The sequence below is a fragment of the Myodes glareolus genome, chromosome 9 (genome assembly GCF_982192425.1).
Source record: "Myodes glareolus chromosome 9, mMyoGla1.1, whole genome shotgun sequence".
NCBI lineage: Eukaryota > Metazoa > Chordata > Mammalia > Rodentia > Cricetidae > Myodes > Myodes glareolus.
In genome coordinates, this window is record NC_142034.1 from 99,697,252 (window position 1) to 99,720,553 (window position 23,302).

The 23,302-nt window shown below is 44.3% G+C and overlaps 1 protein-coding gene across 32 annotated transcripts in view; it reads left to right on the top strand.

The window, feature by feature from the left end:
* The window catches only part of Rbfox1 (RNA binding fox-1 homolog 1), a 1,977,377-nt gene that overhangs the window by 1,635,763 nt on the left and 318,312 nt on the right, over nt 1–23,302 (top strand). The window contains exon 1 of one of the 32 annotated variants that reach the window (XM_085694613.2): nt 13,450–13,740. The exons of 27 other annotated variants lie outside the window; for them this stretch is intronic. In XM_085694613.2, the coding sequence (XP_085550739.2) occupies nt 13,654–13,740 (87 nt within the window). In that variant the 5' untranslated portion in view covers nt 13,450–13,653. Of the gene's footprint in view, nt 1–13,449; nt 13,741–23,302 lie in introns of those variants that run through there. 4 more of the 32 variants (XM_048433142.3, XM_085694617.2, XM_048433152.3 and 1 more) reach the window with 4 other exon arrangements.

The window sequence follows — 23,302 nt, forward strand, 5'->3', positions numbered from 1 at the left end:
TAAATGCCGGATATTCCCCCTGGACTGTGACCAGACAGGGCCGTGCACAGAACTTTGATACTTCTAACTGGACTGATACCCAGGCAGTGATCAATGCATTGTTAAACTATTTAGGGAATGCTCCACCTTGGAACCTTGTGAGAAAAGTATGATCACCCTCGGTTTGTAAGAGAACTAACTTAGTTTCCGAGAGATTAGTAACTTGCCTAGAGCAACACAGATAGGAACTCTTAGCGTCAAAACTTGACACTGGTTCTGGCCTGTAAGTTCACAGTCAATACAAACTATTACGTTTGTATTACCATTAGGATAAGAAATTAAGGTTTTCTTTTTATTAGTAAATTAAAGATCTTAAGAGGGGAGAAAAAAACCACATATATATCTTCTTGTGGAGAAATATTGGAGACTTACTACTGACAAATCTTGTGACTTTGAGTGAGTTACATAACCTCTCCTTGGTCAGTGTTCCTCCCTGTCAGTTGTATGGTGGGGTTAGTAAAAGGATTTAGCTGATAGAGTTGTTATTAAGATTAAATGAGTTAATAAACAAGGAGGTTAGAAGGTGCCTGGCAAATAATAAATAGTTGTCTGTGGCTTGTTAAAAACTATCTAAAAATAGATTGTAATGTAAGAGCCACAGAGGAAATGAGGTCACTCGGGGTGGTTCTGCTTATGATGTCCCCAGTGTGTCCCAGAGGACACCGCTAATCTGGGAAGTTGGAATCCCACCTGTCAGAGGCTCTTGCTTGCCACCAGCTGCCTGGCCACAACACTGAGGAGAAAACACCCAGCAGCAGCAGCAGCTCTCCAGCTAATCTTCAGTGAAGCCCGAGCTGGGGTGAAGCAGTTCCGGGGTCCTGTCTTCTATGTCCTGTCCTGAGTCCATATTGCATGCATGGATTGTGAACACAAGCATATGCCCCTCCTCTTATGTTTCCCTCAAGATGCCGAGTGAGTTGTTCTGTGATGCCTGCCCCCTTCTCTCTGTTTTGATCAAACTACTTTCCAGCCAGGAGCTGGAAGGGGCTTTCCAGCAGAAGAAGGCACATACCGGCCCCTCCCCCACAGTGCTGTTGTCTTAGTTTTGCTTCCTTGTTTGCCCCATACAACAACCTGAGAAGCACAGGTTAAAGGAGGAAGGGTTTGTTTGGCTCACAATTCTCTTCTCTGGAGCACCGAAGGCAGCAAGAATTTGAAGCAGCTAGTCATGTCCATAGTCAGAGGCAGAGAAAGAACGGATTCATGTATGACTGGGCTCAGCGCATCTCTGCTCTTCCTTTCTATAGAGTCCAGTAGCTAAACCTAGGGAACGGAGCCACCCCTCTCAGACTGAATCTTCCCATGTGACTTAACATAATCAAGACAATTCCTCAGACATGCTCACAGGCCAACCAGGTCTAGGCAGTCCCTCCGTGAGAATCCCCACCAAGGCAACTCTAGAGTGTATCAAGTTGACAATTAAAATTAACCATCCTAGCTTTTTTGACACCTTGAACTCCTACCCCTGCCAAGGTGTGGATGAGTCTTCTGAGTTGAAGGTCTGGGTCCTCAGAGGCAAAGAGCTGGCATGCACACCATCCTGGGCTCACACAGGACAGTCATCAGGCTTGTTCATGTGAGCCTCGATAGAGCGTCTCATTTTATACACACCCAGCCTTTCTGAAAGCCAGAATCCAAAATCTCACATCAATTCAGAACCCACAGGTTCTGGAGTCCACGGGTGAATCTCAGAGGGGACATCACGCCCATACAGTGAATGCCATGAAGGTTTCCTGAGTGATGTACCACTTTCTGGGATAAAGATGAAATTATCCAAGTGATCCATGCATCTCAAATAAGAACTGAGAATTCAATGCTTCAGCCCCAGGGAAGAAGTTACTATGGGAAAAATAATCAAGGACTATCTAGCACTGGGGATGAACATGGAGCTGCAGCATCCCTTAGGGAGATCTGAAGCTGGGCTATCCAAGAGCTTTACTCCTCTGAGGCATACTTGGGGAGGGGGACGTGAGGATTCGTGCCAACCCACAAGCCTCAAGTTTCAAGTACACTTAGATATTTACTTCATGTGACGTGCAACACAGTCATCATTTAAAACATTCGTGCTCGAGAACCATGTGATTGAGTCACAAAACAAAAATGGTTGCAAAATGCCAAATCTCACATTTTAAGTAGGCTCCCCGTTTTGTGGGTGACTGCATTCATAGCTCTCATCAGCTGTGTGAGCCCACTGGACAAGCACAAGAAGATGCCTTCCTTGGGTGCCAGTCTGGTCCTCTCTCTCTCCCTTCTCCTTCTAAGATATTGCTTTCCCGTTGTTCTCTAGGATTAGCTTCTTAGTCAGGTGCAGTGGACCCCCTCCTGCTAGACAGGCTATTTCCAGCTTTAGAAGAGTCAGCAAAAAGGTAAAGGTCACGTTGTCTGCACACCTGGAGGTCCTTGGCTCACTTTTGCTTTGGTGTTCTGTTAACGTGCAGTTACCATCAGAGTGGGTGAGATTGGAAAGCTGAGGGTTGACAATGGAGAGGCCATCCAGGTTAGGTTTAGCCCAAGCTAACAATATGTTAGCATGTCAAAACTGGCTTTCCTGGTTGTTAGCAGTGAGGTTTTGTCTACCTGTTTTAGGTCACCAGCTCTGACACAGGCTGTTCATGTGTCCTATCACATCCCCTTTCATTGTCATGGGTTTCTTGATAGACACGCAGTTAAAATGGGAGAATCTGCTTCAATGAAATGGGGGAGATAAGCTGAGAAAAAGATGGGCACGGATGTGGGTAGGGGCCGAAAAGCGTTGACTGCATATCAGTGACTAAGCTAGTGGTTATGAAGACTGAAAAGTTGGAGAATGAGACAATGAACTGAAAGAAAAAAGTTAGCACTCGGCAAGTCATTAACATTTAAGTGAACAAAGTTGGAGGAGTTGATAGGTGGGTCGGTGGGAGGATGGATATGCACACAGGTAGATGGTGTGGGGAACTGGATGGACAGATGCAGGTTGAGCAAGCAGATGAGTGGATGAATGGTCGCTGGATGACGTGATAGTAGGTGGGTGGGGACAGAAAGAGAGGCTGATGGATAGATAGGGATGTGAATGGCCATGTAGTAGGACTAGAGAATGAATGGATGGATGGACAGACAAATCGATTACTGAACTGAAAAATGGATGGCATGTTGATTTTTAGATCTTTTCGAAAAGTCTGTATTCAACATGATCAAGCAGTTTTTCTGTCTTGTGAGACAGAAAATATTCTTGAACACTAGATCTAGAATCTGAGAAAAAGAGGAGGGAGGAAGAAAGGGACAGAAAGAAAGAGAGAAAAAAATGAATGATAAATCATCAAATGTATTTGCTTGACCATTGATCGTGTGGACAGAGATCACCCAATGAGTCTTCCATGCAGCGTGCCATTTGGGGAACTCCACACCAGCTCCACGGTGTGGAGCTCGGAGCCGAAAGCAGTGTTCACCAAGTCCAGGCGGCTCAGCCCATTCATCAGCAGCATGAGGATGAGACAGAGATGCTTCCCTCCCAGAGCTGGAGTATGCAGCTATTTGGAGCATTCTCTGTGCCCAGCTCCTTCAGACACCTGCACTACAGAAGGCAGGGGATGTGGGGAGGGCACCAGGGAACAGCAAGGAGCAGCTGATTATTCAATCCATATTTGGAGAGTCCTCGGGGAGTATTTGTTTGCCTCAAGCAAGGTCAACTAATTCCCCAACCCAGTTGCCATTCATCCCCAGACAGGTCAGAGGTCAGTTCCTGAAGCATTGTTGAACTCAGCAGAGATGGTGCACAGGGCTGATATTCTTAGATTTGCTCATTCAGCCAGTCAGTCTGGCTTTCCGAGGAGGAGAATCAGGTCAAGAAGCACTTAATGAACCAAGTGAAGCTCCGTGTCGTGTGCACTGCTGGGGGCTTCGGCTTCTAAAAATCATCAGCGGGGTCCGCATGGACAGACCCACCAGAAGGTTCTTTGTGCGTCTTCCTAGCCATTTTGGGAGATTGGGCAGTGCTGCTGGGGAGAGTAACACATTGTCCCAGATTCTTTGGTTTGCTCTCGTTTTGAAAGCACCTTTGATTTCAAAAACTACCACATAAACTTATCGCTCATGTGACTTGTCATCGTTTGGTTTAAAAACTCTCTGCTATGCACAGAAGCCGTATGCACATCCTTTGTTAATATGTGTATAGAGGGAGGAAGTAGCACATGGAGTGGGAAGGCATGGGGTTGAGCTTGTAAGCACACTTTTTAGTCAGTTAGTAGCGGGGAAGTGAGAATATTGGGATCACTCATTTAGTGGGTCAAACCAGTTGCTGCTTATTCTACTGTGACTATGACAGCTACCACCAGGCAGGGGCTACTGCTGTGTGCCAGTTCTCCAGCCAGACACTGTAGAATATGGTTTTTATTTAAACCATAGACTAAGCCTGGGAAGTTGATTCAGTCAGTAAAGCGCTTGCTTCATAAGCATGAGGACCTGAATTTGAATCCATAGAATCTACATAAGAAACTGCATTATGGTGCAATCTGTAGTTCCAGAGATGGCAAGAGGGTGGCAGAGACAGGAGGATTTGTGGCACTCACAAGCCAGCCAGCCTGGCTTACATGGTGAAGTTCCAGACCACTGAGAGATAGACCTTGCCTTAAGCAAAAGGTGAAAGGTATCCATGGACAAACATTCAAGGTTCTTCTCTGATGTCCATATCTGCCATACATATCTGCACACACACACATGCACATGCACACACACACACACACACAAACACACTAAATTCTGTACCACTCTATAAGTTAGAATTACTAACTGTTGTAGGAGGATGTTTGTTCATTCTTTGGCTGCCCAGACTCTGAAATAATCACTCAGAAACTGTATCACGTCAATTACTGCTTGGCCAACAGCTTAACCATATTTTTAGCTAGCTCTTACATCTTAATTTAACCCATTTTTATTAATCTGTGTATTGCCATGTGACTGTGACTTACAGCAAGGTTTCGGCTCATCTGTTCCTGGCTGAGGCTGCATGGCTTGTCCTTTCTCCCAGCATTCAGTTCAGTTTTCCCCGCCTAGCTCTACCCTACCCTAACACAGGCCAAGGCAAATTTCCTTACTAACCAATGGTATTCACAGCATACAGAGGGGAATTCCATATCAACTAACCACAGTCTCATGTTGTAGATTTTCAATCTGTTGGGCACAGAGTTTGAATAATGGGTAATACTGTGTGTTCCATGAGGTGACCAAACATGATGAGGAATGCTAGGTAGTGAGAGACTACATAACAAGGCACCGAGAACAGCTACTGTGTTGGGTATATGGGGAAGCCTCAGCAGTCAAGTGTTCATTTCTCTTACAATAAGAGCTGGATTCAATTCTCAGCTCTCACCTCAGCCGGCCCACAACCTACTGTATCTCCAGTTCTAGGGGATGCAGTTCCCTCTGGCCTTTGCAAGTATGCATATGTGGCATCCACATGGTAAAGATAATCTCATGTAGATACATAAATAAAATAAATACTAAAGTAACTAACACTCACACTGAACTTGGCATGGATGTGAGACTTTTTCATGGATAAACTCACTTACGTATCTAAATTGAAAAGTATCTGTAACAGGACTCTAGTATGTGGCTTCCTTTCTGTGAAGTAATTCTTCTGCCTAGACTGGTCCTCCACAAAAATGCTATTACAATGGGGACAGTTGCAACCGAAAAAAGGACTGATTGGTGGCCTAGTGTGTGCTAGGATTTTTCTATGTAGAGCTCTTTTCTGGGAATTAACTAGTCAATCATTATGTCCTTGGCAGTCAAGAATGTAAGCATTACGTAACAAGACAACAATTTGATTTTGAGGACTATACAGTTCTTCCAAGCAGCCGCGTTACCTTCACCGGATGGAATTGGAACAGTATCCGGTGGTGAGTCACATTTATTTCTTTCGGTTCCAGCTGTTCTCTGAGCATGATCCTTCCTGATGAGCTGGCAGGTAGAGATAGCTGCGTCTTAATAATCAACAGGGCATGTGACCATAGGGAAATAAAGCAGGAAACTCAAACAGGAAAGAAGGAAGGGCAGACAAAAGAAAGTGTCACTGAAAATCCCAAAGATACGTTTCCTACCTTGAGACAAATCTACTACCATGTATGGGAATCCTGGGTTGCAAAACTGGGAAGCAGGGCTGCTGTCCAGAAGCTCCAATAAACATGGCCAAACTTTTCACACTGTGACAAGAAGGCACCTGTAAAGTTTGTGCCAGAAAACTGGGCCATCAAGTTGCAAAGAAGTCACTAGGCTAGGGATGTGACTCAGTTTACAAGAGTACTTAGCATACAAAAAGCTCTGGATTCAGTGTCACATGAATGGTATATACCTATAATCCCAACACTTGGAAGGTAGAGGCAGAAAAATCAGGGATTCAGAGTCATTCTCAGATATACAAAAATTTACGGCCAGTCCGTGTTACATGAGACCCTGTCTTAACAAACAGATCAAACTCTCTTTTAAGAAAGTTTATGACTTTGTGTTGGGCCACATTCATAGCTGTCCAGAGTCAAAGGATGGACAGACCTCCTTGCACTTAGCTGCTTGCAGAGGGCCAGGCATATCTGTGCATGAGGGCCTGTGAAGAATAAGGAGATGATCGGGTAGACTCTGAAGGCCTAGGTCTAGGCTGTTTCTGGGACACCGAGGACAGGGGTCTCCCATGAGGATTGGAGATGGGAAGGTACCTTGCAGAGACATGTCACAGACATCCCAAAGAAGACAACAAAAGTAAGTTGGTGCTTTTGAAGACAGTTTAAATGCCAAAAACACCCACATGCCACATGTCATGTCACCGCCTCAGCACACCTGTGCAAGGTATGGGTACTCTGTGTTACTGCCGTGGAGATGAGGGTTCCAGACAGAGGTTCATCCTGGAGTAGACAGACGATGGAAAGGCTAACAGGGTCAGCATGTGATGCCAGCCACCCAACTTTAAATCATGCTTTCTCTGATGAGCCATGATGTCCCCTGAGTCCCCTGAGATGATTTTGGAACTACAGATAATGCTTCGGCTTCCTGGGAGACAGTCTCCCCCATCTTAAACATGTTCACATGATTATTATGCAAAGTATTACAGGAAATTTCATTTCTCTAGTCATGATTTTGTTTTCCTTCCCCCTCCTATATTTATTTATTTATTTATTTATTTATTTATTTTTGAGATGGGATTTCCTATATCCCATCCTGTCCAAGGACAGTCTTAAACTTGTGAACCTCCTGCCCCTACCTCTTGAATGTTAGGATTACAGGTGTGTAGCACTGTCACTAGTGTTTGCTACAGTAGTGGTGCATGGGATCACGCTTTGTACATAGTAGGCAGGCTCTCTAACCACTGACCACAGTTTCAGACCCTAGTCAATCACCATATGGCTAACTCTCCCCCACCTTTTAAATCTGTCTTCTTGGTGGGAGAGTCACACACCTCGTGGAGTCAAAGTGCAATGTGACAACATTTGGAACAATGTGTAGCAATAATATAATTTCAGAAAATGAAGGACAATGAATTCTGCATGTGGAGGCACAGAAGGCTTTACAGGAAATATTGTCTTCTACTTAGGCCAACAAAGTTGACTGTGAGGAAGGAAGGGAGGAGAGGACGGAAAAAGAGGGTATTTCTCTCTAGTTCACAAATTTGAAAGGGAATTTGAATCGTGGGAGTGTTCAGCAAAGGCAATTAGTTGGTGAAGTTTGCACAGAAAAGAAAAGAGAGAAAAAGAAAAAAAGAAGTGTTTTGTTAGAAAGGACAGTGGATGTTGGAAGCTGAACACGGGCAAGCACGGAAAGAACGTCACTCCCCACTTTGAGTGAGAGTGTATGAGTCTTCTGTTGCCCAACTTTGCTTGGGAAGGGATGGTATAATTCAACCATCTGTGGGGATCCATGTGGCAAGACACATGTGACCCATCTCTAAAAGACGAGGAAAGCAGTTCCCAGCAGCAGGATTGAACTGGTTGAACAGTTTCACAGGAAAACTGCTGTTTGGTGGGGTCTGTTAGGTGATTGCCCATGAAGCCTGAGATGTGGCTGCTTTGGGGAAGCTGCCCAGAGGTATGGGGAAGGCTCCTGTAGACATATTCTCCCATAGGGGAGATACTGCTCTTTCCAAGGTCTGAGCCATGCCTGGGTCGATGACAGGCATCCCATTGTGCTTAAATATAGACCTCTCAAAAAGCACCATACACCAACATTTACACAAATACTCTGATTTCACACATTATCTCTTTCACAGTGTCCACATGGTATCATAATACTTCTCTCCTTCTCTCGACTGGACATAGTTTCTTGGGGGTATCTTCTGGTCACCACAATCCGTAAGACATGAATGGCCTGTCCCTCAGTTTACCCTTGACATCCTGTGCTCTCCTCACGTGTGGATGTTTGTAACTCAGGTGGGGTTGTGGCAGCAGATGAGGCTGATGTTGATCCTTAAAGTCTGGGAAAAGAGCCACAGCAGCTAACAACCAGAGAACTGATTTAGCCTGGAGGTGGGGGTTAGCAACTAATCCTCATGGAAGGGAGAGAGCCATGGGTGAGGTTTCTAGGAGAAAGGGTGAGATTCAACTATCACTTGCTAGGCACAAGAACATCTTTGGTAGACAGTGCCGACACAGGAAGATCAGCCAGCCATGAGAAAAAGGAAAAAAAATGATTCTAGAAGCAGAAAGGACCACAGAAACCTTTGGGTGTGTAGATATCAAGGCCTGGCTTCTCTACTAAAATGTATACCAAGAGTCAATAAATATTGGATCCCATCCAGTCAGCACGTTTTTATATTTGTATCTTTGTCTCATCCATCCAAGAATGCTTCTTCTACCTTAAAGTTTCTTCCTTTTCTTTTCTTCTTTTCTCTTCTCTTTTCCATAAGACAGCTTCTTCATGTAGCCCTGGCTGTCCTGGAACCTGCTTTGTAGACCAGACTGACTTAAAACTCAGACATCCACCTGCCTCTCCTTTCTGAGTGCTGGGATTAAAGGTGTGCGCCTCCGTACCTAGCCGTCCTTTCTCCCCCCCCCAATTTTCTTTATTTTGAAATAGGATCGTTCTCTCCCCCCCCTCCATCTGCCTTCTTCCTCTTCCCACTTTCCCCTCTTCTGCCCCCTGAAAATACCCTTGAAATTATAATCCTCCTGAACTCGGTCCCCTGTTTCTGAAGGGCACCGCCATGGTCATCATGCCTTGCACATTTAACACTTGTAAGTGGCTGAAAGAATTTAAGGTAGAAAAATATTTCATGCACCATGAAAACCTTAGGATATATAAATTTCAATACCTCTTAATTAAATTGCATTTAAACCTGACCACAGTCATTCCTTTACACTTCTCAGTGGATGTCTTCATGTGCTAAAATAGCCAGGTGTTGAATGACTGCAGCTGAGAAAATAAGGTACACCACAGCAAAAACATACATTAATTATATTTTATAGTTAATATTCAAGGAGGCCTAGGACAGTCAACACTATGAGGACCTTCATTTTGAGTGCAAGGTATTTGGGGTAGTTGTCTGTGCTTCTAGTCACTATTGGCGCCGCCTCTTCCTGTATCTTAGTGTTTCTTTGCCTGTTTTCATGATTATGCTCCCAAAATATATCATGAGCTTAACATTGCATGTTGGATATAGAACACGTATCACAAGGTGGCTATACCAGCCCCTGGAGAATGTGGAACTACATAAAATGTAGTACAACTTCTAATAAATGAACCAAAAAGGAAAAAAAAAATCATAGATTAATATAAGGTGTATTCTTCTTGGGAAAATAAAACAGTTGTTAGGAAAAAACTTTCATTTAATCCATTTAAATAGTCATTCATCATTCATCCACATTCTTAGTAGTCGGTGTTGGGCTTAGAGCATGTAGTGACTCTGATCATACAAGATGGTAATATATAGATGGAGTTAGAATCAGAGGAAATGAGAGTCTCTGTGGTCAAGTCTGGGGTGGTCAGGATAGACAAAAATTGCATGTGCAACCCACAAAGGCTGACAGGTGGCCAGTGCTGGACCTCTCATTTGATGTTAATTTTCCTAGCTGGGAAACTAAAGAGAATCCCCCACCAAAACAACAAAACAAAACAAAAAAAACCTAGCCTTTTGTTTTAGACAGAATAAAGAATAGAATAAATAGAGAAAGCAAACATTTATATTACTGTTTCTTTAAAAATGGAGAAATAAAATATCTATGTACAATCTGTAGGTATAGGTCACTGTGTCCATATATGACACAATCCCATTTCAGTTTAACTTGAACCATCAGGTTCTTCAATAAAATTGTGTGCATACTTATGCGTGGTCCGTAAGATGAGCCACTACATTTGTTTATTTATTTTATTTTATTTGGGGGCGCCTGTGCCTGCATGTCTGTGAAGCATGTGCACGTTTGGGCTCCTGAGGCCAGAAGAGGCCCTCAGATCCTCTTTAACAGGAACTGGGGATCGTCGTGAGCCGCTCGGCAGGTGCAGAGAGCCTCCTCTGGGTCTGCTGTGGAACAAGCGTTCTGAACTGCTGAGCAATCTCTCCAGCTCCAGTTTTGTTAATCTGCTACATTTATGCAACCCTCCAGTTTCCCAAACACCCCCACAAGTTTGCCCTTAGTCGCTTCTACACCTGCGAAATCAAGATGCAAATATGTCAGTGTGTCCCCTTAACCACTAAGTTGTGTGTCCTGCCTCCCACTGCCACAGCCTCTGGACTGTATAGCACCAAAGAGTCAAAATTCAATGTGCCTGGGACCTTCCCTCAGCACTGAGGAGTGCCTCTATTCCATGACTGCCAAAAGGAAGTCAACTAGAAAATATACCCGTCTCCTGGCGATGTATCTGTCCTTGCTGGTAACTCCTCAGAAATATGGTTGTGAAAGTCATGGTCAGAAGCTAAAGTTAGAGTTGGTGTCAGGCAGCGGCATAGGACGGGTCAGCGTGCAGCGGCATAGGACGGGTCAGCGTGCAGCTGTTCAGGAGCGTTCAGGATTGCACAACACGACCAGTCCAATGCATGAGAATCAATTACAGAGAAACCTTGTCAAGATGGCCAAAAATTCAGCCTTAAATAATTGAATTCTCTGCCAACCCCTGTCTGCTGTCGTTATCTAGAAATGTAATTATGTAGCTAAATCAAGCAACTAAAATTAGTGTAGTGTAAAAACACCTTGGCTATCTAAAAGTGGAAGAATTGGCATTGGGCTTAGAGAAAGCCAATAGTTGAATATGTGTGGTGCTGTTTGGAGCTCTTGTGCTCATCATTTTGACAAAAATCTATATTGTGCATCCTGTTTAGAGAGAGAAGCAGTTTGTGGCAAGGGGATGTCTGATTTGAAGGTGACTTTGTGTGTGTGTGTGTGTGTGTGTGTGTGTGTACACATGCGCGTGGGCACGCACACATCCCAAAGTCAATGGCTGGTAACTTCCTTTTTTGTTTTTGAGACAGTGTCTCTCACTGCATATGGATCTCACAGATTCATCAAGACCAGGGTGATGAGTTCCAGGGATCCTCCTGCCTGTGCCTCCTGAGTGCTGGCACTATAGGCTTGCCCTACTATGCTTGTACAGGTCTTGGGTGTCTGAATACAGGTCTTCACACTTACTCAGCACGCAGTTCACCTGCTGCGTTATCTGCCAACCCCGTGGAGGCAATCTTCAGTTGTCTGCAGCCCTCACCTCATCAGAACCTCATGTTACTATGAAGAGCACTAAATATGCACACATCTTTTCTGGTATGAAAATTGGAAAAATGACAGTTTATCATCTGAGCCTTCAAGTCTGAAGTCAAAGATGGGTCAATACCAACCGTGAAGGGAAGAGCAGAAACCATGGCAACCAGTTCATTCTGTTGCACACCGCAGGAAGTTGACAAGACTTCACGTCACCGTTACATGCCCAAATGGAACTGGAGTCTAGGAGGCAAATGAAGTTGTTCAAGATTGTGCAGGCAGGAAAAGGACACCCCAGTTACCACAATTCAACTTCACTGAATCCCATAGCAACTGCTGTACCAAGTAATGCATCTTCAGTGCCCAGTTTGGGGATTTCTTAACATCTTTTTTCATCTTTGAGAGAGGGGTGCCATCTTTCTTTGATTTCGTGTATATTCATGTATCACAGCTGGAAGACTAACATACCAGCCATGTGAAATCCTTACAGATGAACCAGCACTAGCAAGCCTGCGCCTGCTCTGTGCCCCAGGATAGCTTTGACTACTACCTGACACATTACTAGACCGCACGTCACAGTGCAATGTCACCTCACTAGTGCCTGTGCATGAGGTGTTTCAAACTCAACACTGACTCCTACAGGTTGAAAAGCAGCTGCCTAGGGCGATTCCCTTTGGTTACCACTTTGTTTCCTGGGTCTGAGATTAGCCCCTCCTCCAAAGATGTGGAAATGACATGCCATAATCCACAAAATAAATTTACTCAGATTTCAGATGCTATTATTTTGTTACTTATGAATTGCCCCTTCACACTGAAGTCTGGCGTAGAAGGGAGGGAAAGTAAGGGAATGTCTTCTTAGATCATCATCATCATCATCATCATCATCATCATCATCATCATCATTATCACCATCATCAATAGTTTAAGACAGTCTCATGTAGTCCAGGCTGGCCTTGGCTTGCTCTGCAGCTGAGCTGATTTTTCTGTATTCACATCTTAGTTCTAGAACTATAGATGTTTGCTCCTACACTTGGATTCTTCTTAAATAATTTGATCTTCTGCCCACGTGAGCCTGATAGATTTGAATGTTTTTGTTTGTTTTGCCTTTTTACATATCTCTGTGGGGGGACTATAGGTGTACAAATGTATGTGTGGTGGCCAGAGGGTGACTTCCAGATATCTTCCTTTATTGCTTTTGCTTTCTGCTTATCTCTTGAAAGGGAGTCTCTCACTAAACCACTGAACCTGGAGTTTTCAGTTTGGCTACCCTGAATAGCAGGTTGAGACCTGTGATTCTCCTATTCCCATTTTCCCAATGCTGGAAATGCAGATTTGTGCCCATGACCCAGCTTCTTACATCGGTGCTGGAGGTCTAAATTTGTGTCCTCGTGCCTGTGTGGCAATACATACGTTTACATGGCAAGCAGCTGCAACATAGAACTTAAATCTAGGGGCTGAGGTGATCGTTTAAGTGGGCAAAGAGCTTCGCTCTCTAAGCTGATTGTCAGGTAGCCGTATATATCCCTACTCCTTATTCTTTCTAAAAATCTCCTGTATATCCAGCCCCTTGCAGTTTGGCCCAGTTCCTCGGGACAAATGCCTCTATCCTCACCCGATTCCCCGTCACTCCATCTCCCTCTGTCTGAGAACTAAATTAATGGAGAGTATTTGGTTAGTCATGTTGGGCGAGCTGTTCCCAAAATAGCTCCTTCCATTTTGGTAGCTCCGACCCTGCAGCTGCCGCGTCCCTTCCTTGTCTGGGAAGAAAACTTTCACATGAAGAGTTGCTGATGCAGGTTTTCCTTCCTTTCCCCTCGCTGCCGCCTGTGGATGAGCACTTGGCTCCTGACAGAAGCGATTTGGTTCTCGTCTTTGTAGTTGAGAAGAAGTTGGGTCTATAGATTTTTTCCCCCTCTAACTCTCTATTGATGTGTTCAGCCTTGGAGGGAATAAAGCCTCCACTTAAAGCATGTTGGCGTCGCAAGGAGTCCTTCTGCATTCTTATGGCGTGCCCATGATTGTGCCTGCTGCCCCCTACTTCCCAGGACTGATGCAGGTAATTCATGGCCTTTGCCAGCAAGCAACTTAACTCCAGAATGCTCCGAGTAATAATTGGAATTTTTATGGTTGAGAAAGCAAACACTTTTAATACAGGAAGGGGGGGAAAGCCCTCGTGTAGTCAGAGGGAAGACAGTAGGAAATCAAAAAGATGGATCACCTTAATCTGGCTATTGACATCTCTCATGGATGAATAAATGGTGTAGTTGAGCTGTATTTGCTTGTATTGATCTGGGTGCTGTTTAACATTCATGCCTCTGCTTCGGGAGGTTGACCAGGGGGCAAAAGATTTGCTCTCTTCTCCAGCTTTCAGAGGGACTCTGTCTCCCAGAACAGATCATGAGACACAGTAACTTATCATGAGATGGCTTGCTTAAAGGCTTTAGCCTGGGAGACAGAAGGACAGGAAATACGGAGTATGCTGAGGATACCCCACATTGGTTGAGTGTTTGCAGAGAAGCCCACCAGCCCCTTCCAAACCTGAGAAGTGACCCGTGAGCAAGAGGGAACACTGTCAATGCTTTCTTTAGGACATTCAGAGGCTATTCTGGAAATCGCATATCAACTGTTTGTCTTCTCGGTAGCAAGAGAGAAGGTGAGAGGCCCATTGTTTTGACTTCTAAGGCTTTTATTCTATGTACAGAGTGATTCACATGCTAGCAAAAAATAAGGACCTATTTTTTTGCCTTATTGTACCCCTGAGCTGTAATTCAAAACCATTGCTTCTGGGTGTATGCCTGCAATTCTCTGGAAAGCCAACCCACTCGTGGTAGAAGTGGGTCATTGTAGAAAGTAAGTGGCTATTTGTTGCTGTTTTTTGAGAATAACCAGTCCTTGGTAATAAATTCTAAATCTCCTTTCTCTGGGAAAGGAAAATTAAATATATTCAGTACAACATGCCAGCTTTCCTCTTGTGGCCCCACCCCCAGTGCTCCATGTTCAAGAGTTCTACAAAACTATAATTCCTTAATTACAATTTCTGAGGGGTAGTCTGAACAGACACTCTTCTCTTTCTGAGAATGTGACTGTTACCCTTTGCTAACTGTCAGAATCTGAGTGGTGGGATCTATTCGATGGCAGTCAGTCCAGATAGCTCCAGAACTGCCAATTACCCTGCATGTGTGGTACGTCGCTAGGCTTCTGTGTCGTGGGTAAATAGGTCAGGTGGAGAATGGCCCTAACAATGAGAAAGGAACTTTTCATCTGTGGCTGGATGAAATATGAAACCTGGGACTTGATGGGAAAGCAGCGTAAAGTCCGTTTTGCTTCTGTTGGAAATTCGGGGTGAAGGTCAAAGGCTGGAGTTGTGTCTGCCTCTCTGCTCCCCCATCCAATAAATAATTACAAGCAAATCGCTCATTTCGCTCGGTGCTGATTGATGCTAAAATTGCTTTTGAAAGTTCTCATAAGTTCCTGTTATAGATTAAGTGCTGGCGCAGGAGAATAACGGCACCCACAGAAATGGGTGAATGTAATCAGGTTTAATGGACTCGAGAGCTTGTTGGGAATTAAATAACTATCGATTTGCTGGGATGTTTCTGTCATTACAAAATGCCACTCTGAACGTATTACCCCAGTGATAGATGAGAAGATGCCAGAGCCAACTGCGAAGTTCGGAAGACCCTATTTCTTCCTCTTTGGCAGAATGTTCCAGAAACATAACTGGTTAGTTTGGGAGAGAACAAGTTATTTTACTTGCAAATGTTGACCTGGTCTATTCTCATTTGTTTCCCTAAATGAAACTTCTGAACTCGTGACCTAGCAGTCATTCTGATGGTTTAGTGAGGAGCCTCTGATGAGCTGCTGGAACCCGCTTTATCCTTCTACAATCTTGCTCACAGAAAGCACTGGAAGTCTGTGTACACAAAGGTCCTAGCCTGCTGTTGGTTTGTGCTGGCAGCACCATTTAGCTCAAAGAAACTAAAATCTCTCCCATTGCAATTATGTTTCCCAGAGAAAGATGAGGTGTATACAAAGAAGTAGAAAATTCTAGCACCCACTCACCTTTTAGCTTCTGCTTCTTGTGCCAGTTCCCTTGGCACTTGGCCTTGAAGGATTTCACCCCAAGTCAAGAATAAAGTCCCTTCCACAGGAAACTGAAGTTTCTTTAGCAACTTACTGATGACAAAATGGTAAGGATATATATCCATCCTTGCTAGGATCACCTTGTGTTTGGAGATTTGGGAATGGCATCAATGGCTATGTGAAGGGCCACTGGTTGGCTGTCTGAGATACAGTTTTTCCAAACTCCATGGCCAAAGATATACTTTTTTGTATTGTTCTCTGTGACTCTTGAAATTCAGACCAGCATGGCCCAATTTTTGTTCAGGAATTTTATTAAAGGAAAAGTAATTTTTATATTCAGGTTTTAAGAGAGTGCCTGACTCACGCTGCAGACAGGGTATACAGGGTGTCCTCGCCGTTCTAGTAAGGTCACTCCTATGACCTCTTATTTAATATCAGTCCCAGAGTTAACACCGACCCCGTCTTCACTCCTCAGTAAAGCCAGTGTCTACCATATCGTATTCCATGAACCCATTATTTTATGTCTAACCTTCCTGAGCATACAGAAAAATACGACAAATAGGGTTGTTTGGCTGTTGTTGTTCTGTTTTCTTCATCTAAGTACATGGATAACAATGGATCGGTTGTAGAGATTTATGCTAAGCCAGGTTAAATTATTTCTTGGATAGTAAAAAGCCAAAAAGAGGCAGAAAAAACACAAAGTGCACATCATAGACTACTATGGCACTTCATAGACTATGGCTCACCCTCAGGATAGAACCCAGTCTTGGTGGGTTTGGATGAAGAACAAAGGTATCTTCCTTGGGGCCGCTTCCTAGTCCTTCTTCCCCAATGTCATCTTGAGTCCCCACTGCTGTCCTAGGAAGTCAAGTCCATTGTCACTGTCATTCTTGAGTCCAGGCCCTGCCCGCAGGATTTGCTTAAGCCACTGGCCTTGCTCACACAACACCAAGTTGTCAAATGAGAACATGGCTTCATAACTCATTTGTGCGGCTGGTCACTGTTTGAGTTTAGTGTTTCCTGGCTTTGTGGAACAAGTCTAGATCTGCAACCCTGTTGTACATACCTGCCTGCACGTATGGCTAAGCGGCCTTCCACTTATACAGAGTAACTCTTTTGAGGCCCTTTCTGAACTTGAAGATGATGGCTTCTGAAATGATGTCATTTGCAGGAAAGTGAATGGAACTGGATGTTGAAAACAAAATATGAAGGAATCAGAAAGATAGAAATGTGGGTCCTAGATGATATGTGTATGTGTTGTGTGTATGCATGTATGTATGCATAAAATCATATATACATACATGTACTCATGAATATGGCATGAAAATAGTAATGAAACTAGGAAAAAAGAAATACTAACAGGAGGAGAAGAAAGGGGAGTGTTGAGTGAGTGGATTTAATCAAAATACATCACACACTTGAATGAAAGTGCCTGAAATGCATCAGCATATAGGATGATTCTGTGCCAACACACAATATCACGCAACATTAGTTGTCTGTTAGTACACAAAAGCACAAATACAGTCTTTAAAGAAAATATAGTATCATAGAACCTAAGGTTTTCTTTCTTGGGTTCTTTGTTTTATTTAAAACATTTTAAAATTGGATTCAGAAGTATCAGGACAGTATTTAATAGAGTTTGAAAGAAAGGCAACAGGGCAGGTAAGCTGTGAATCCAGGCAAACACTCTCTGGAGAGAGATGGAAAGAGGAAAAGGGAAAGTGGGCAGTTCCAAAGGAGGACACGGGACTGGGGCTGGGTAAACACTAGTTGGCACTCACCAGTGAATTTGTTACACTGAGAGATCCCCTCCAGGAATTTTGCCATCTTACTAGCTCTGTGAAATCTGATGGTGTTTGGATTCCAAAAGGAAATGACAGAGGTCAAAGGAGCTGGGAGGAGCCTCAAAAACAAGTCTCCCTTACAGCGAGTCTGTTTGTCCATGGAGAAATGAGTTCCATAACACCCTCAAGGCAAATGATCAGCGGCCAGGTGCCTTTCACTCACTGTCATATTTATCTCTGAGATAGTAATTTCTTCTAATGCTGATGACCTCCTACACCTACACACTCCTCATAGGTTCGTGGTACAGAAAATTGCTGCGCCATGTCTCTCTGCTGCGCACACAAACCCTAGGCTCTGTGTATTCTGAAGGAGACATCGGCCTCCTTGTGTTGGCAGTGGGTTCTACAGGAATTCTCTATCCTTTCTGTGGCACTACTGGAAATGACAGAAAGGTTGTTTTTTTTTTCTTGTGGTTGGAGAAGAGCCTACCTACCCTCTACGAAAAGGTGGAGATCTTGCACATCATTTGCATTTCTGATTGGCCTTAGAAAGGACTCCTTTAATTTCATGGTTGGGTAGCCATTTTCTCTTCTCCGTGGTATTTCTGCCCCATGATGTGATCTGCCTGTTTAGGGAGTCTGTTGGTTGGGAAAGACATCAGAGCGGACACCTGATATAAATGCTGGTGGTGTCATTTACTTTGTGACCACTCCATCTTAGTCACTGAGTGACTTTTTTGTACTGCCAATGAGGCCATGTCAACAGTGAACTAAATTAAACAGTAAGAAAGGTGGCAAGGAGAATTTGGAGTCAAGCGGGGTCCAGATTGATAAATTAACTTTGGCGTATACTAAGTGTGTGGCCTTGGGCTTGTCAGTTAGCCTCACCATGCCTCAGTTTTTCTCAGTTTGTGCATCAAACCCGGAAGAGAGACCTGGCAGTGTTCTCTTCTGCCTTTGGTATAGTTCATAATCTATTTTATTTACTGATTATCTGTAATGTGCAGGCCTGAAACCAAGAGCAGGTGGTAAGGAAACACAGAAGTATAAGGAGCATAGATTATATTACATGGGAAAGAATGGAGCTTATGTACACACTCTCCCACATACACATATATACACATATGTTGTATTCTAATGAGAGAAGGAGACAGTGTGTGTACTTAATGAGTACTCTTCTATCTGTAAGGAACAAAAATCTAAGTTTTATTTGTTTGAATGAATAGTTTCTGGTTTTGTTGGATCAGATAACAAACAGAGAGCCTCTTTGCTGTTCACAGGGGTTGGTTGCATCTACTCAATCTCCACTAATCTGCACACACTGAGGTAAATGGGTCCAACACCTGTTTTCAGGGGTCAAATGGAAGGTCATCTTAAGGGTGACAAAGTTGGCTATTGAATTCAACGGCATGTCATTGCCACACAGTGACAAAGTTGATTGGCAACATGTCCAGCTGTGCCAGTTTTAGAGTGTTTCTTCCTCATCTGTCCCAGCAGAAATTCCAAGGTTTAGCATCCCTGACTGTTGCTACAGTCTGCACTCATCCACATCTGACCTGAGTGAACTGGGAATGCAGGACCTGCTAGGAAACCGTGAGCCAATGAATTCAGGATAGGCAAAGCCCAAATTCTCTGCATCAGCAAGAATAATAATGAGAGCTCTTACACTTGAACATGACCCTTCTCTCAACATAGGATAGAGAAGAGGTGGTGTTGTGATCAGGAGACTGAGTAGCGCACACTCATGGGGCACATGTTCCATCGTTTTGGCCCACCAGTTTCCCTGTTAATGGTCAGATATAGTTTCTTTCCCCAGCGTCTTCTCACCTAGACTGGTGATAGTGTATCTGTGGCCACTCCCATTCTCTCACACTAAGAACCTCATAATCTAGGCAGAAAATCATAGTCAGGAAAACCCTAGGACATCCACCACCCTAGCAATCCAGCTAAAATAATCTCAGAACATGTAACTCTTACTCTTTATATTAGCCATGCTTAAATCAATATATAGTATTTGCCCAAAGATATAGATGTCTAATATAGTAATATATCCAGGTATAAATGCTATCCTCTGACAGACATGATGTATTTGTGTACATACACTTGTGTATGTGTATGCAGGGGCATGTGACTGTGTAGGCTAGAGATTACGTTCAGGTATCTCACTTGATCAGTCTCTACCTTGTTTTTGGACCTGGAGGCGGAAGCTGGAGTACTCGGTTCAGCTAGGCTGCTAACTAATAAGCTTCAAGGGTCCCCCTTTTACCAGAGCTCCGCTCCAGCTCTGGTGTTGGCCAGATTTCATGTGGGTGTTAGAGATCTGAATCGGAGCTCTCACACTTACACAGCAGATTGTTTATTAACCAAGCTGCCTCTCCAGCCTTTATCTGTGGTAGTCTCAAGCATACCCCCGATTCTATTCCTAACTACAGAAGGAAATCTCTATGTACAGGAAACAAAGAAAAACCTCTTAGTGGCAGAATCTGAAATATTCTAGACCTTCCGTCCTACCAAAGCACTTGGAGATTCTAGTAGCGTTCCATGTCCTGGTTCATAGAAATATACTTAAAAATTAAAATACTAAAGGAACTCTGCCAATCTTTGTGATTAATATCTGTCCTATAAAGAGGATGTGTTTCTGCAGCAGCCATCTATCGGTTTGATGATTTCAAAGGCATGCTATGTCAGCAAGTGTGCCTTTTATATGTCGTGCGGTCTAAGGAGTGTTGGAAGACCTGTGGCCTGTGGATTTTGCTTTCAAGTTGGTATAAATCTGAGTATAGCGATTGAGCCCTTGGCAATGAGGCACCTCTTCCCTGTTCTGGGTAAGTGCTTTGCCTGGTTGATTTATGATGGGGATACTTGCCCCTATTTGTGTTTCTCTCCCATCCAAAGATAGACCTATCACGTGTACATCCCAGAGTGCAAGGAGCCAGTATGTCTACTTTATTAACTGCTGAGCCTGTAAAGTAGCTGCAGACATGGAACTCCACGCTCAGGCCTTTTCAGGGAGCTGCAATGTCTTTAGCATCAGGCACTTCTCAGAATGAGCACGGTGGGCTTTTAAAAGCTGAAGGCAGAGGCTCCATATAGCTCATTCATAGATGCTTATTTATTGATTATGGGTTCCACATTGGAATCTCTTTCAAGCTCTGAAGATACTGAGATGATTGGGTGGAGCATCTGTCCTCAGGGGTCATGTGGAGAGCCTCCTTATGGGCAGTTAATTTGGAAATCAATACAACAGCTTGGCTATAGGTTCCTCAAGTCCCTAGTCCCTAGCTTCAACTAATTCATGACATCTTTACCATAGCTGGACATGAAGTCAGGTTTGATGATTAATCTCAGGAAGCTTTTCATTCTTTCTGAGGGACAACAATTCTGGTACTCCAGAAAACATAGGTTTTTCTGGTTTCTGTTTGAATATTTTTGACATGGGGAGATGATGAGGAGAGGAGTGTGACAGAGGCATGGCCAGCTCTGAGGCCAGCCTTGTGCCCTGCTCACAATTCCTCCAAACCTTCCCTTCCTGCTCTCAGTGATACACTGCTAAGACCTGTTTCTTTTCAGTTAATGAGGCAACTTAGTTGTATAAAAGGAAAGCAACATTCGTAGAGGCAAAAGTTAAGTATATGGTGGCCCTCTTTGCATAATTCTATATAAACTTGACTTCTAAAGTCTCTACTTTCTTGTCTGTAAAATGGAAGTGCTGCCAAGATACAGTTTCCCAAGGCCTCTGTCAGGATTGTGAGTGCAGAAGTGACCCTTCCGGGAGGCTTTGTTTGACAGTTATGGAAGTTTTAAGAGGACGAGGTGTCATGCCTAGGACTGGACTTTTGGCTCGGTCTGTTCTAGTTAGCAGTGGAGCTCTGTGTGACTGTCACTCCCGTCTCATTTTGAAAGTGGGGGGAGGCCACATCTCCCTTACAGATGGCCGTGAGAATCTGGTGGGAACACTATGCAAGGTAGTGAACTGTTGTCCTGCTTGGTCTGTTTTTCCCCCAACAGTCTGCACTATCTTGTTTGTGGATGAAAACGTTCTAGGTGGGGTGAAGGGCACAGCTGCATCTCTGTGTTGCCATTCTCTGAGGAGGTTCCTTTCAGGGTAGCTGGACCCCATAGGGGTTCAGTCGTAGCGCACCGCGGAGAAGAGCCAAATGGATGGCCATGGAGCCGACATCTGTGGTAGAATTGGGACAGGGTCTTGTGTATTCCAAGTGGGACAGAAGCTCCCTGAGGCCAGAAGGACCTTTAATTCCTGATCCCTCTGCTGGGACGATGGGCAGTTTGCCTTTTGTTTGTTTGTTTGGTTGGTTTGGTTGGTTTTTATTTTATTTTATTTTCAAGAAACTGTCTCCTGGCTGGGCAGTGGTGGCGCACACCTTTAATCCCAGTACTCAGGAGGCAGAGGCAGGTGGATCTCTGTGAGTTCAAGGCCAGCCTGGTCTACAAGAGCTAGTTCCAGGATTGGCTCCAAAGCAGTACAGAGAAACCCTGTCTTGATAAAAGGAAGGGCCTCCTGTGGTTGGATTTCACATTGAATCATAATTATTCCGATAGCTGGTCTTAGATTTCATACATTCAGGCCACATATGAGATGTTTCACCAGTGTGCTGTGAAACCCACCAACCCTACCTTCTTAGATGTTATGAAGACCCTTATTCTCTCTTGCTTGTGAATGGCCCCTTCCCACTGCTAAGCGTTGACGGAAACTTCTAGACAATGATTATGCAGGAGAGGTCACAGTGATACCAATGAGACCACATCTTTTCCCACTTTCTCCTGCAGAACATACTGGTGCTGGGTGGCAGGGGTGGAGGCTGCCCTTTGTAGTGGGGAGAGGAGAGGCCCATCTCATCTCTTCCATGTGGCTCCAGCCTTCTGGGGACAGACTCTTTGGGACCACCCACAGCCCTGTTCTGTGAAACTCCTGGCACACTGTGGGCGCTTAATAAATGTTAAATAATGAGAATAGCTCCCATCTGTCAGTGCCTGGTGGCAGGGAGGATGGGTGAGTGCAGAGTGGTACTGGGCAGCTTGTGTGTGTGTGTGTGTTTGTGTATGTGTGTGTGTGTGTGTGTGTGTGTGTGTGGTTGGGGGACTACAGCATTAAGGTGCCTCCTACCCCTCTAGAAATCAGAGTGTAGACAAGTGTCTTGCCAGTGTGGGCACTGCACCAAACTCCTGGCTGTCTGCGTTGTTTACATGGATCCCGGCCCAGTAACTGCTTTTCTCATGGGAAGCTAGGCTCAGGAACATGTTGATCAACAATGCAACGGCTTTGTTGAGGTTTAAGAGAGGAGTGAAGGATTTGCCCTTGGAGCAGACGGCACCATAAATTCAGACTTCTGTCATTTTCTTGGAGGAAAATGCCTCCCGGGGCTTTTCACATTTAGTCATAATTGTATCAACAGTGGCTGCTTGATTTCAGGCATTACTATGTACCAGGCCATGTATGAGGTGTTTTACCTGGAGTATCTTATCTAGGCACCATGTTTCAGTTTGGCAAAACAGGCTAGCAGGAGGCAGGGCAGTGCAGAATAGGGGGCTGAACCTCTTCTGTCTCCACCACTGAGAGGGTGCACCCATGTGACCTTGGGTGCACATACCTTGACCTTGAACTGTTTGCTTCCTTGTGCTGGCCAGTCTTTATCCAATTGGCTGGCAGTTAAAGGAATTATAGTCTGTAAACAGCATAGCAATTGACCCAGACTCAAACATATTTCCAAGTTTATCAGCAAGTGCTCTACA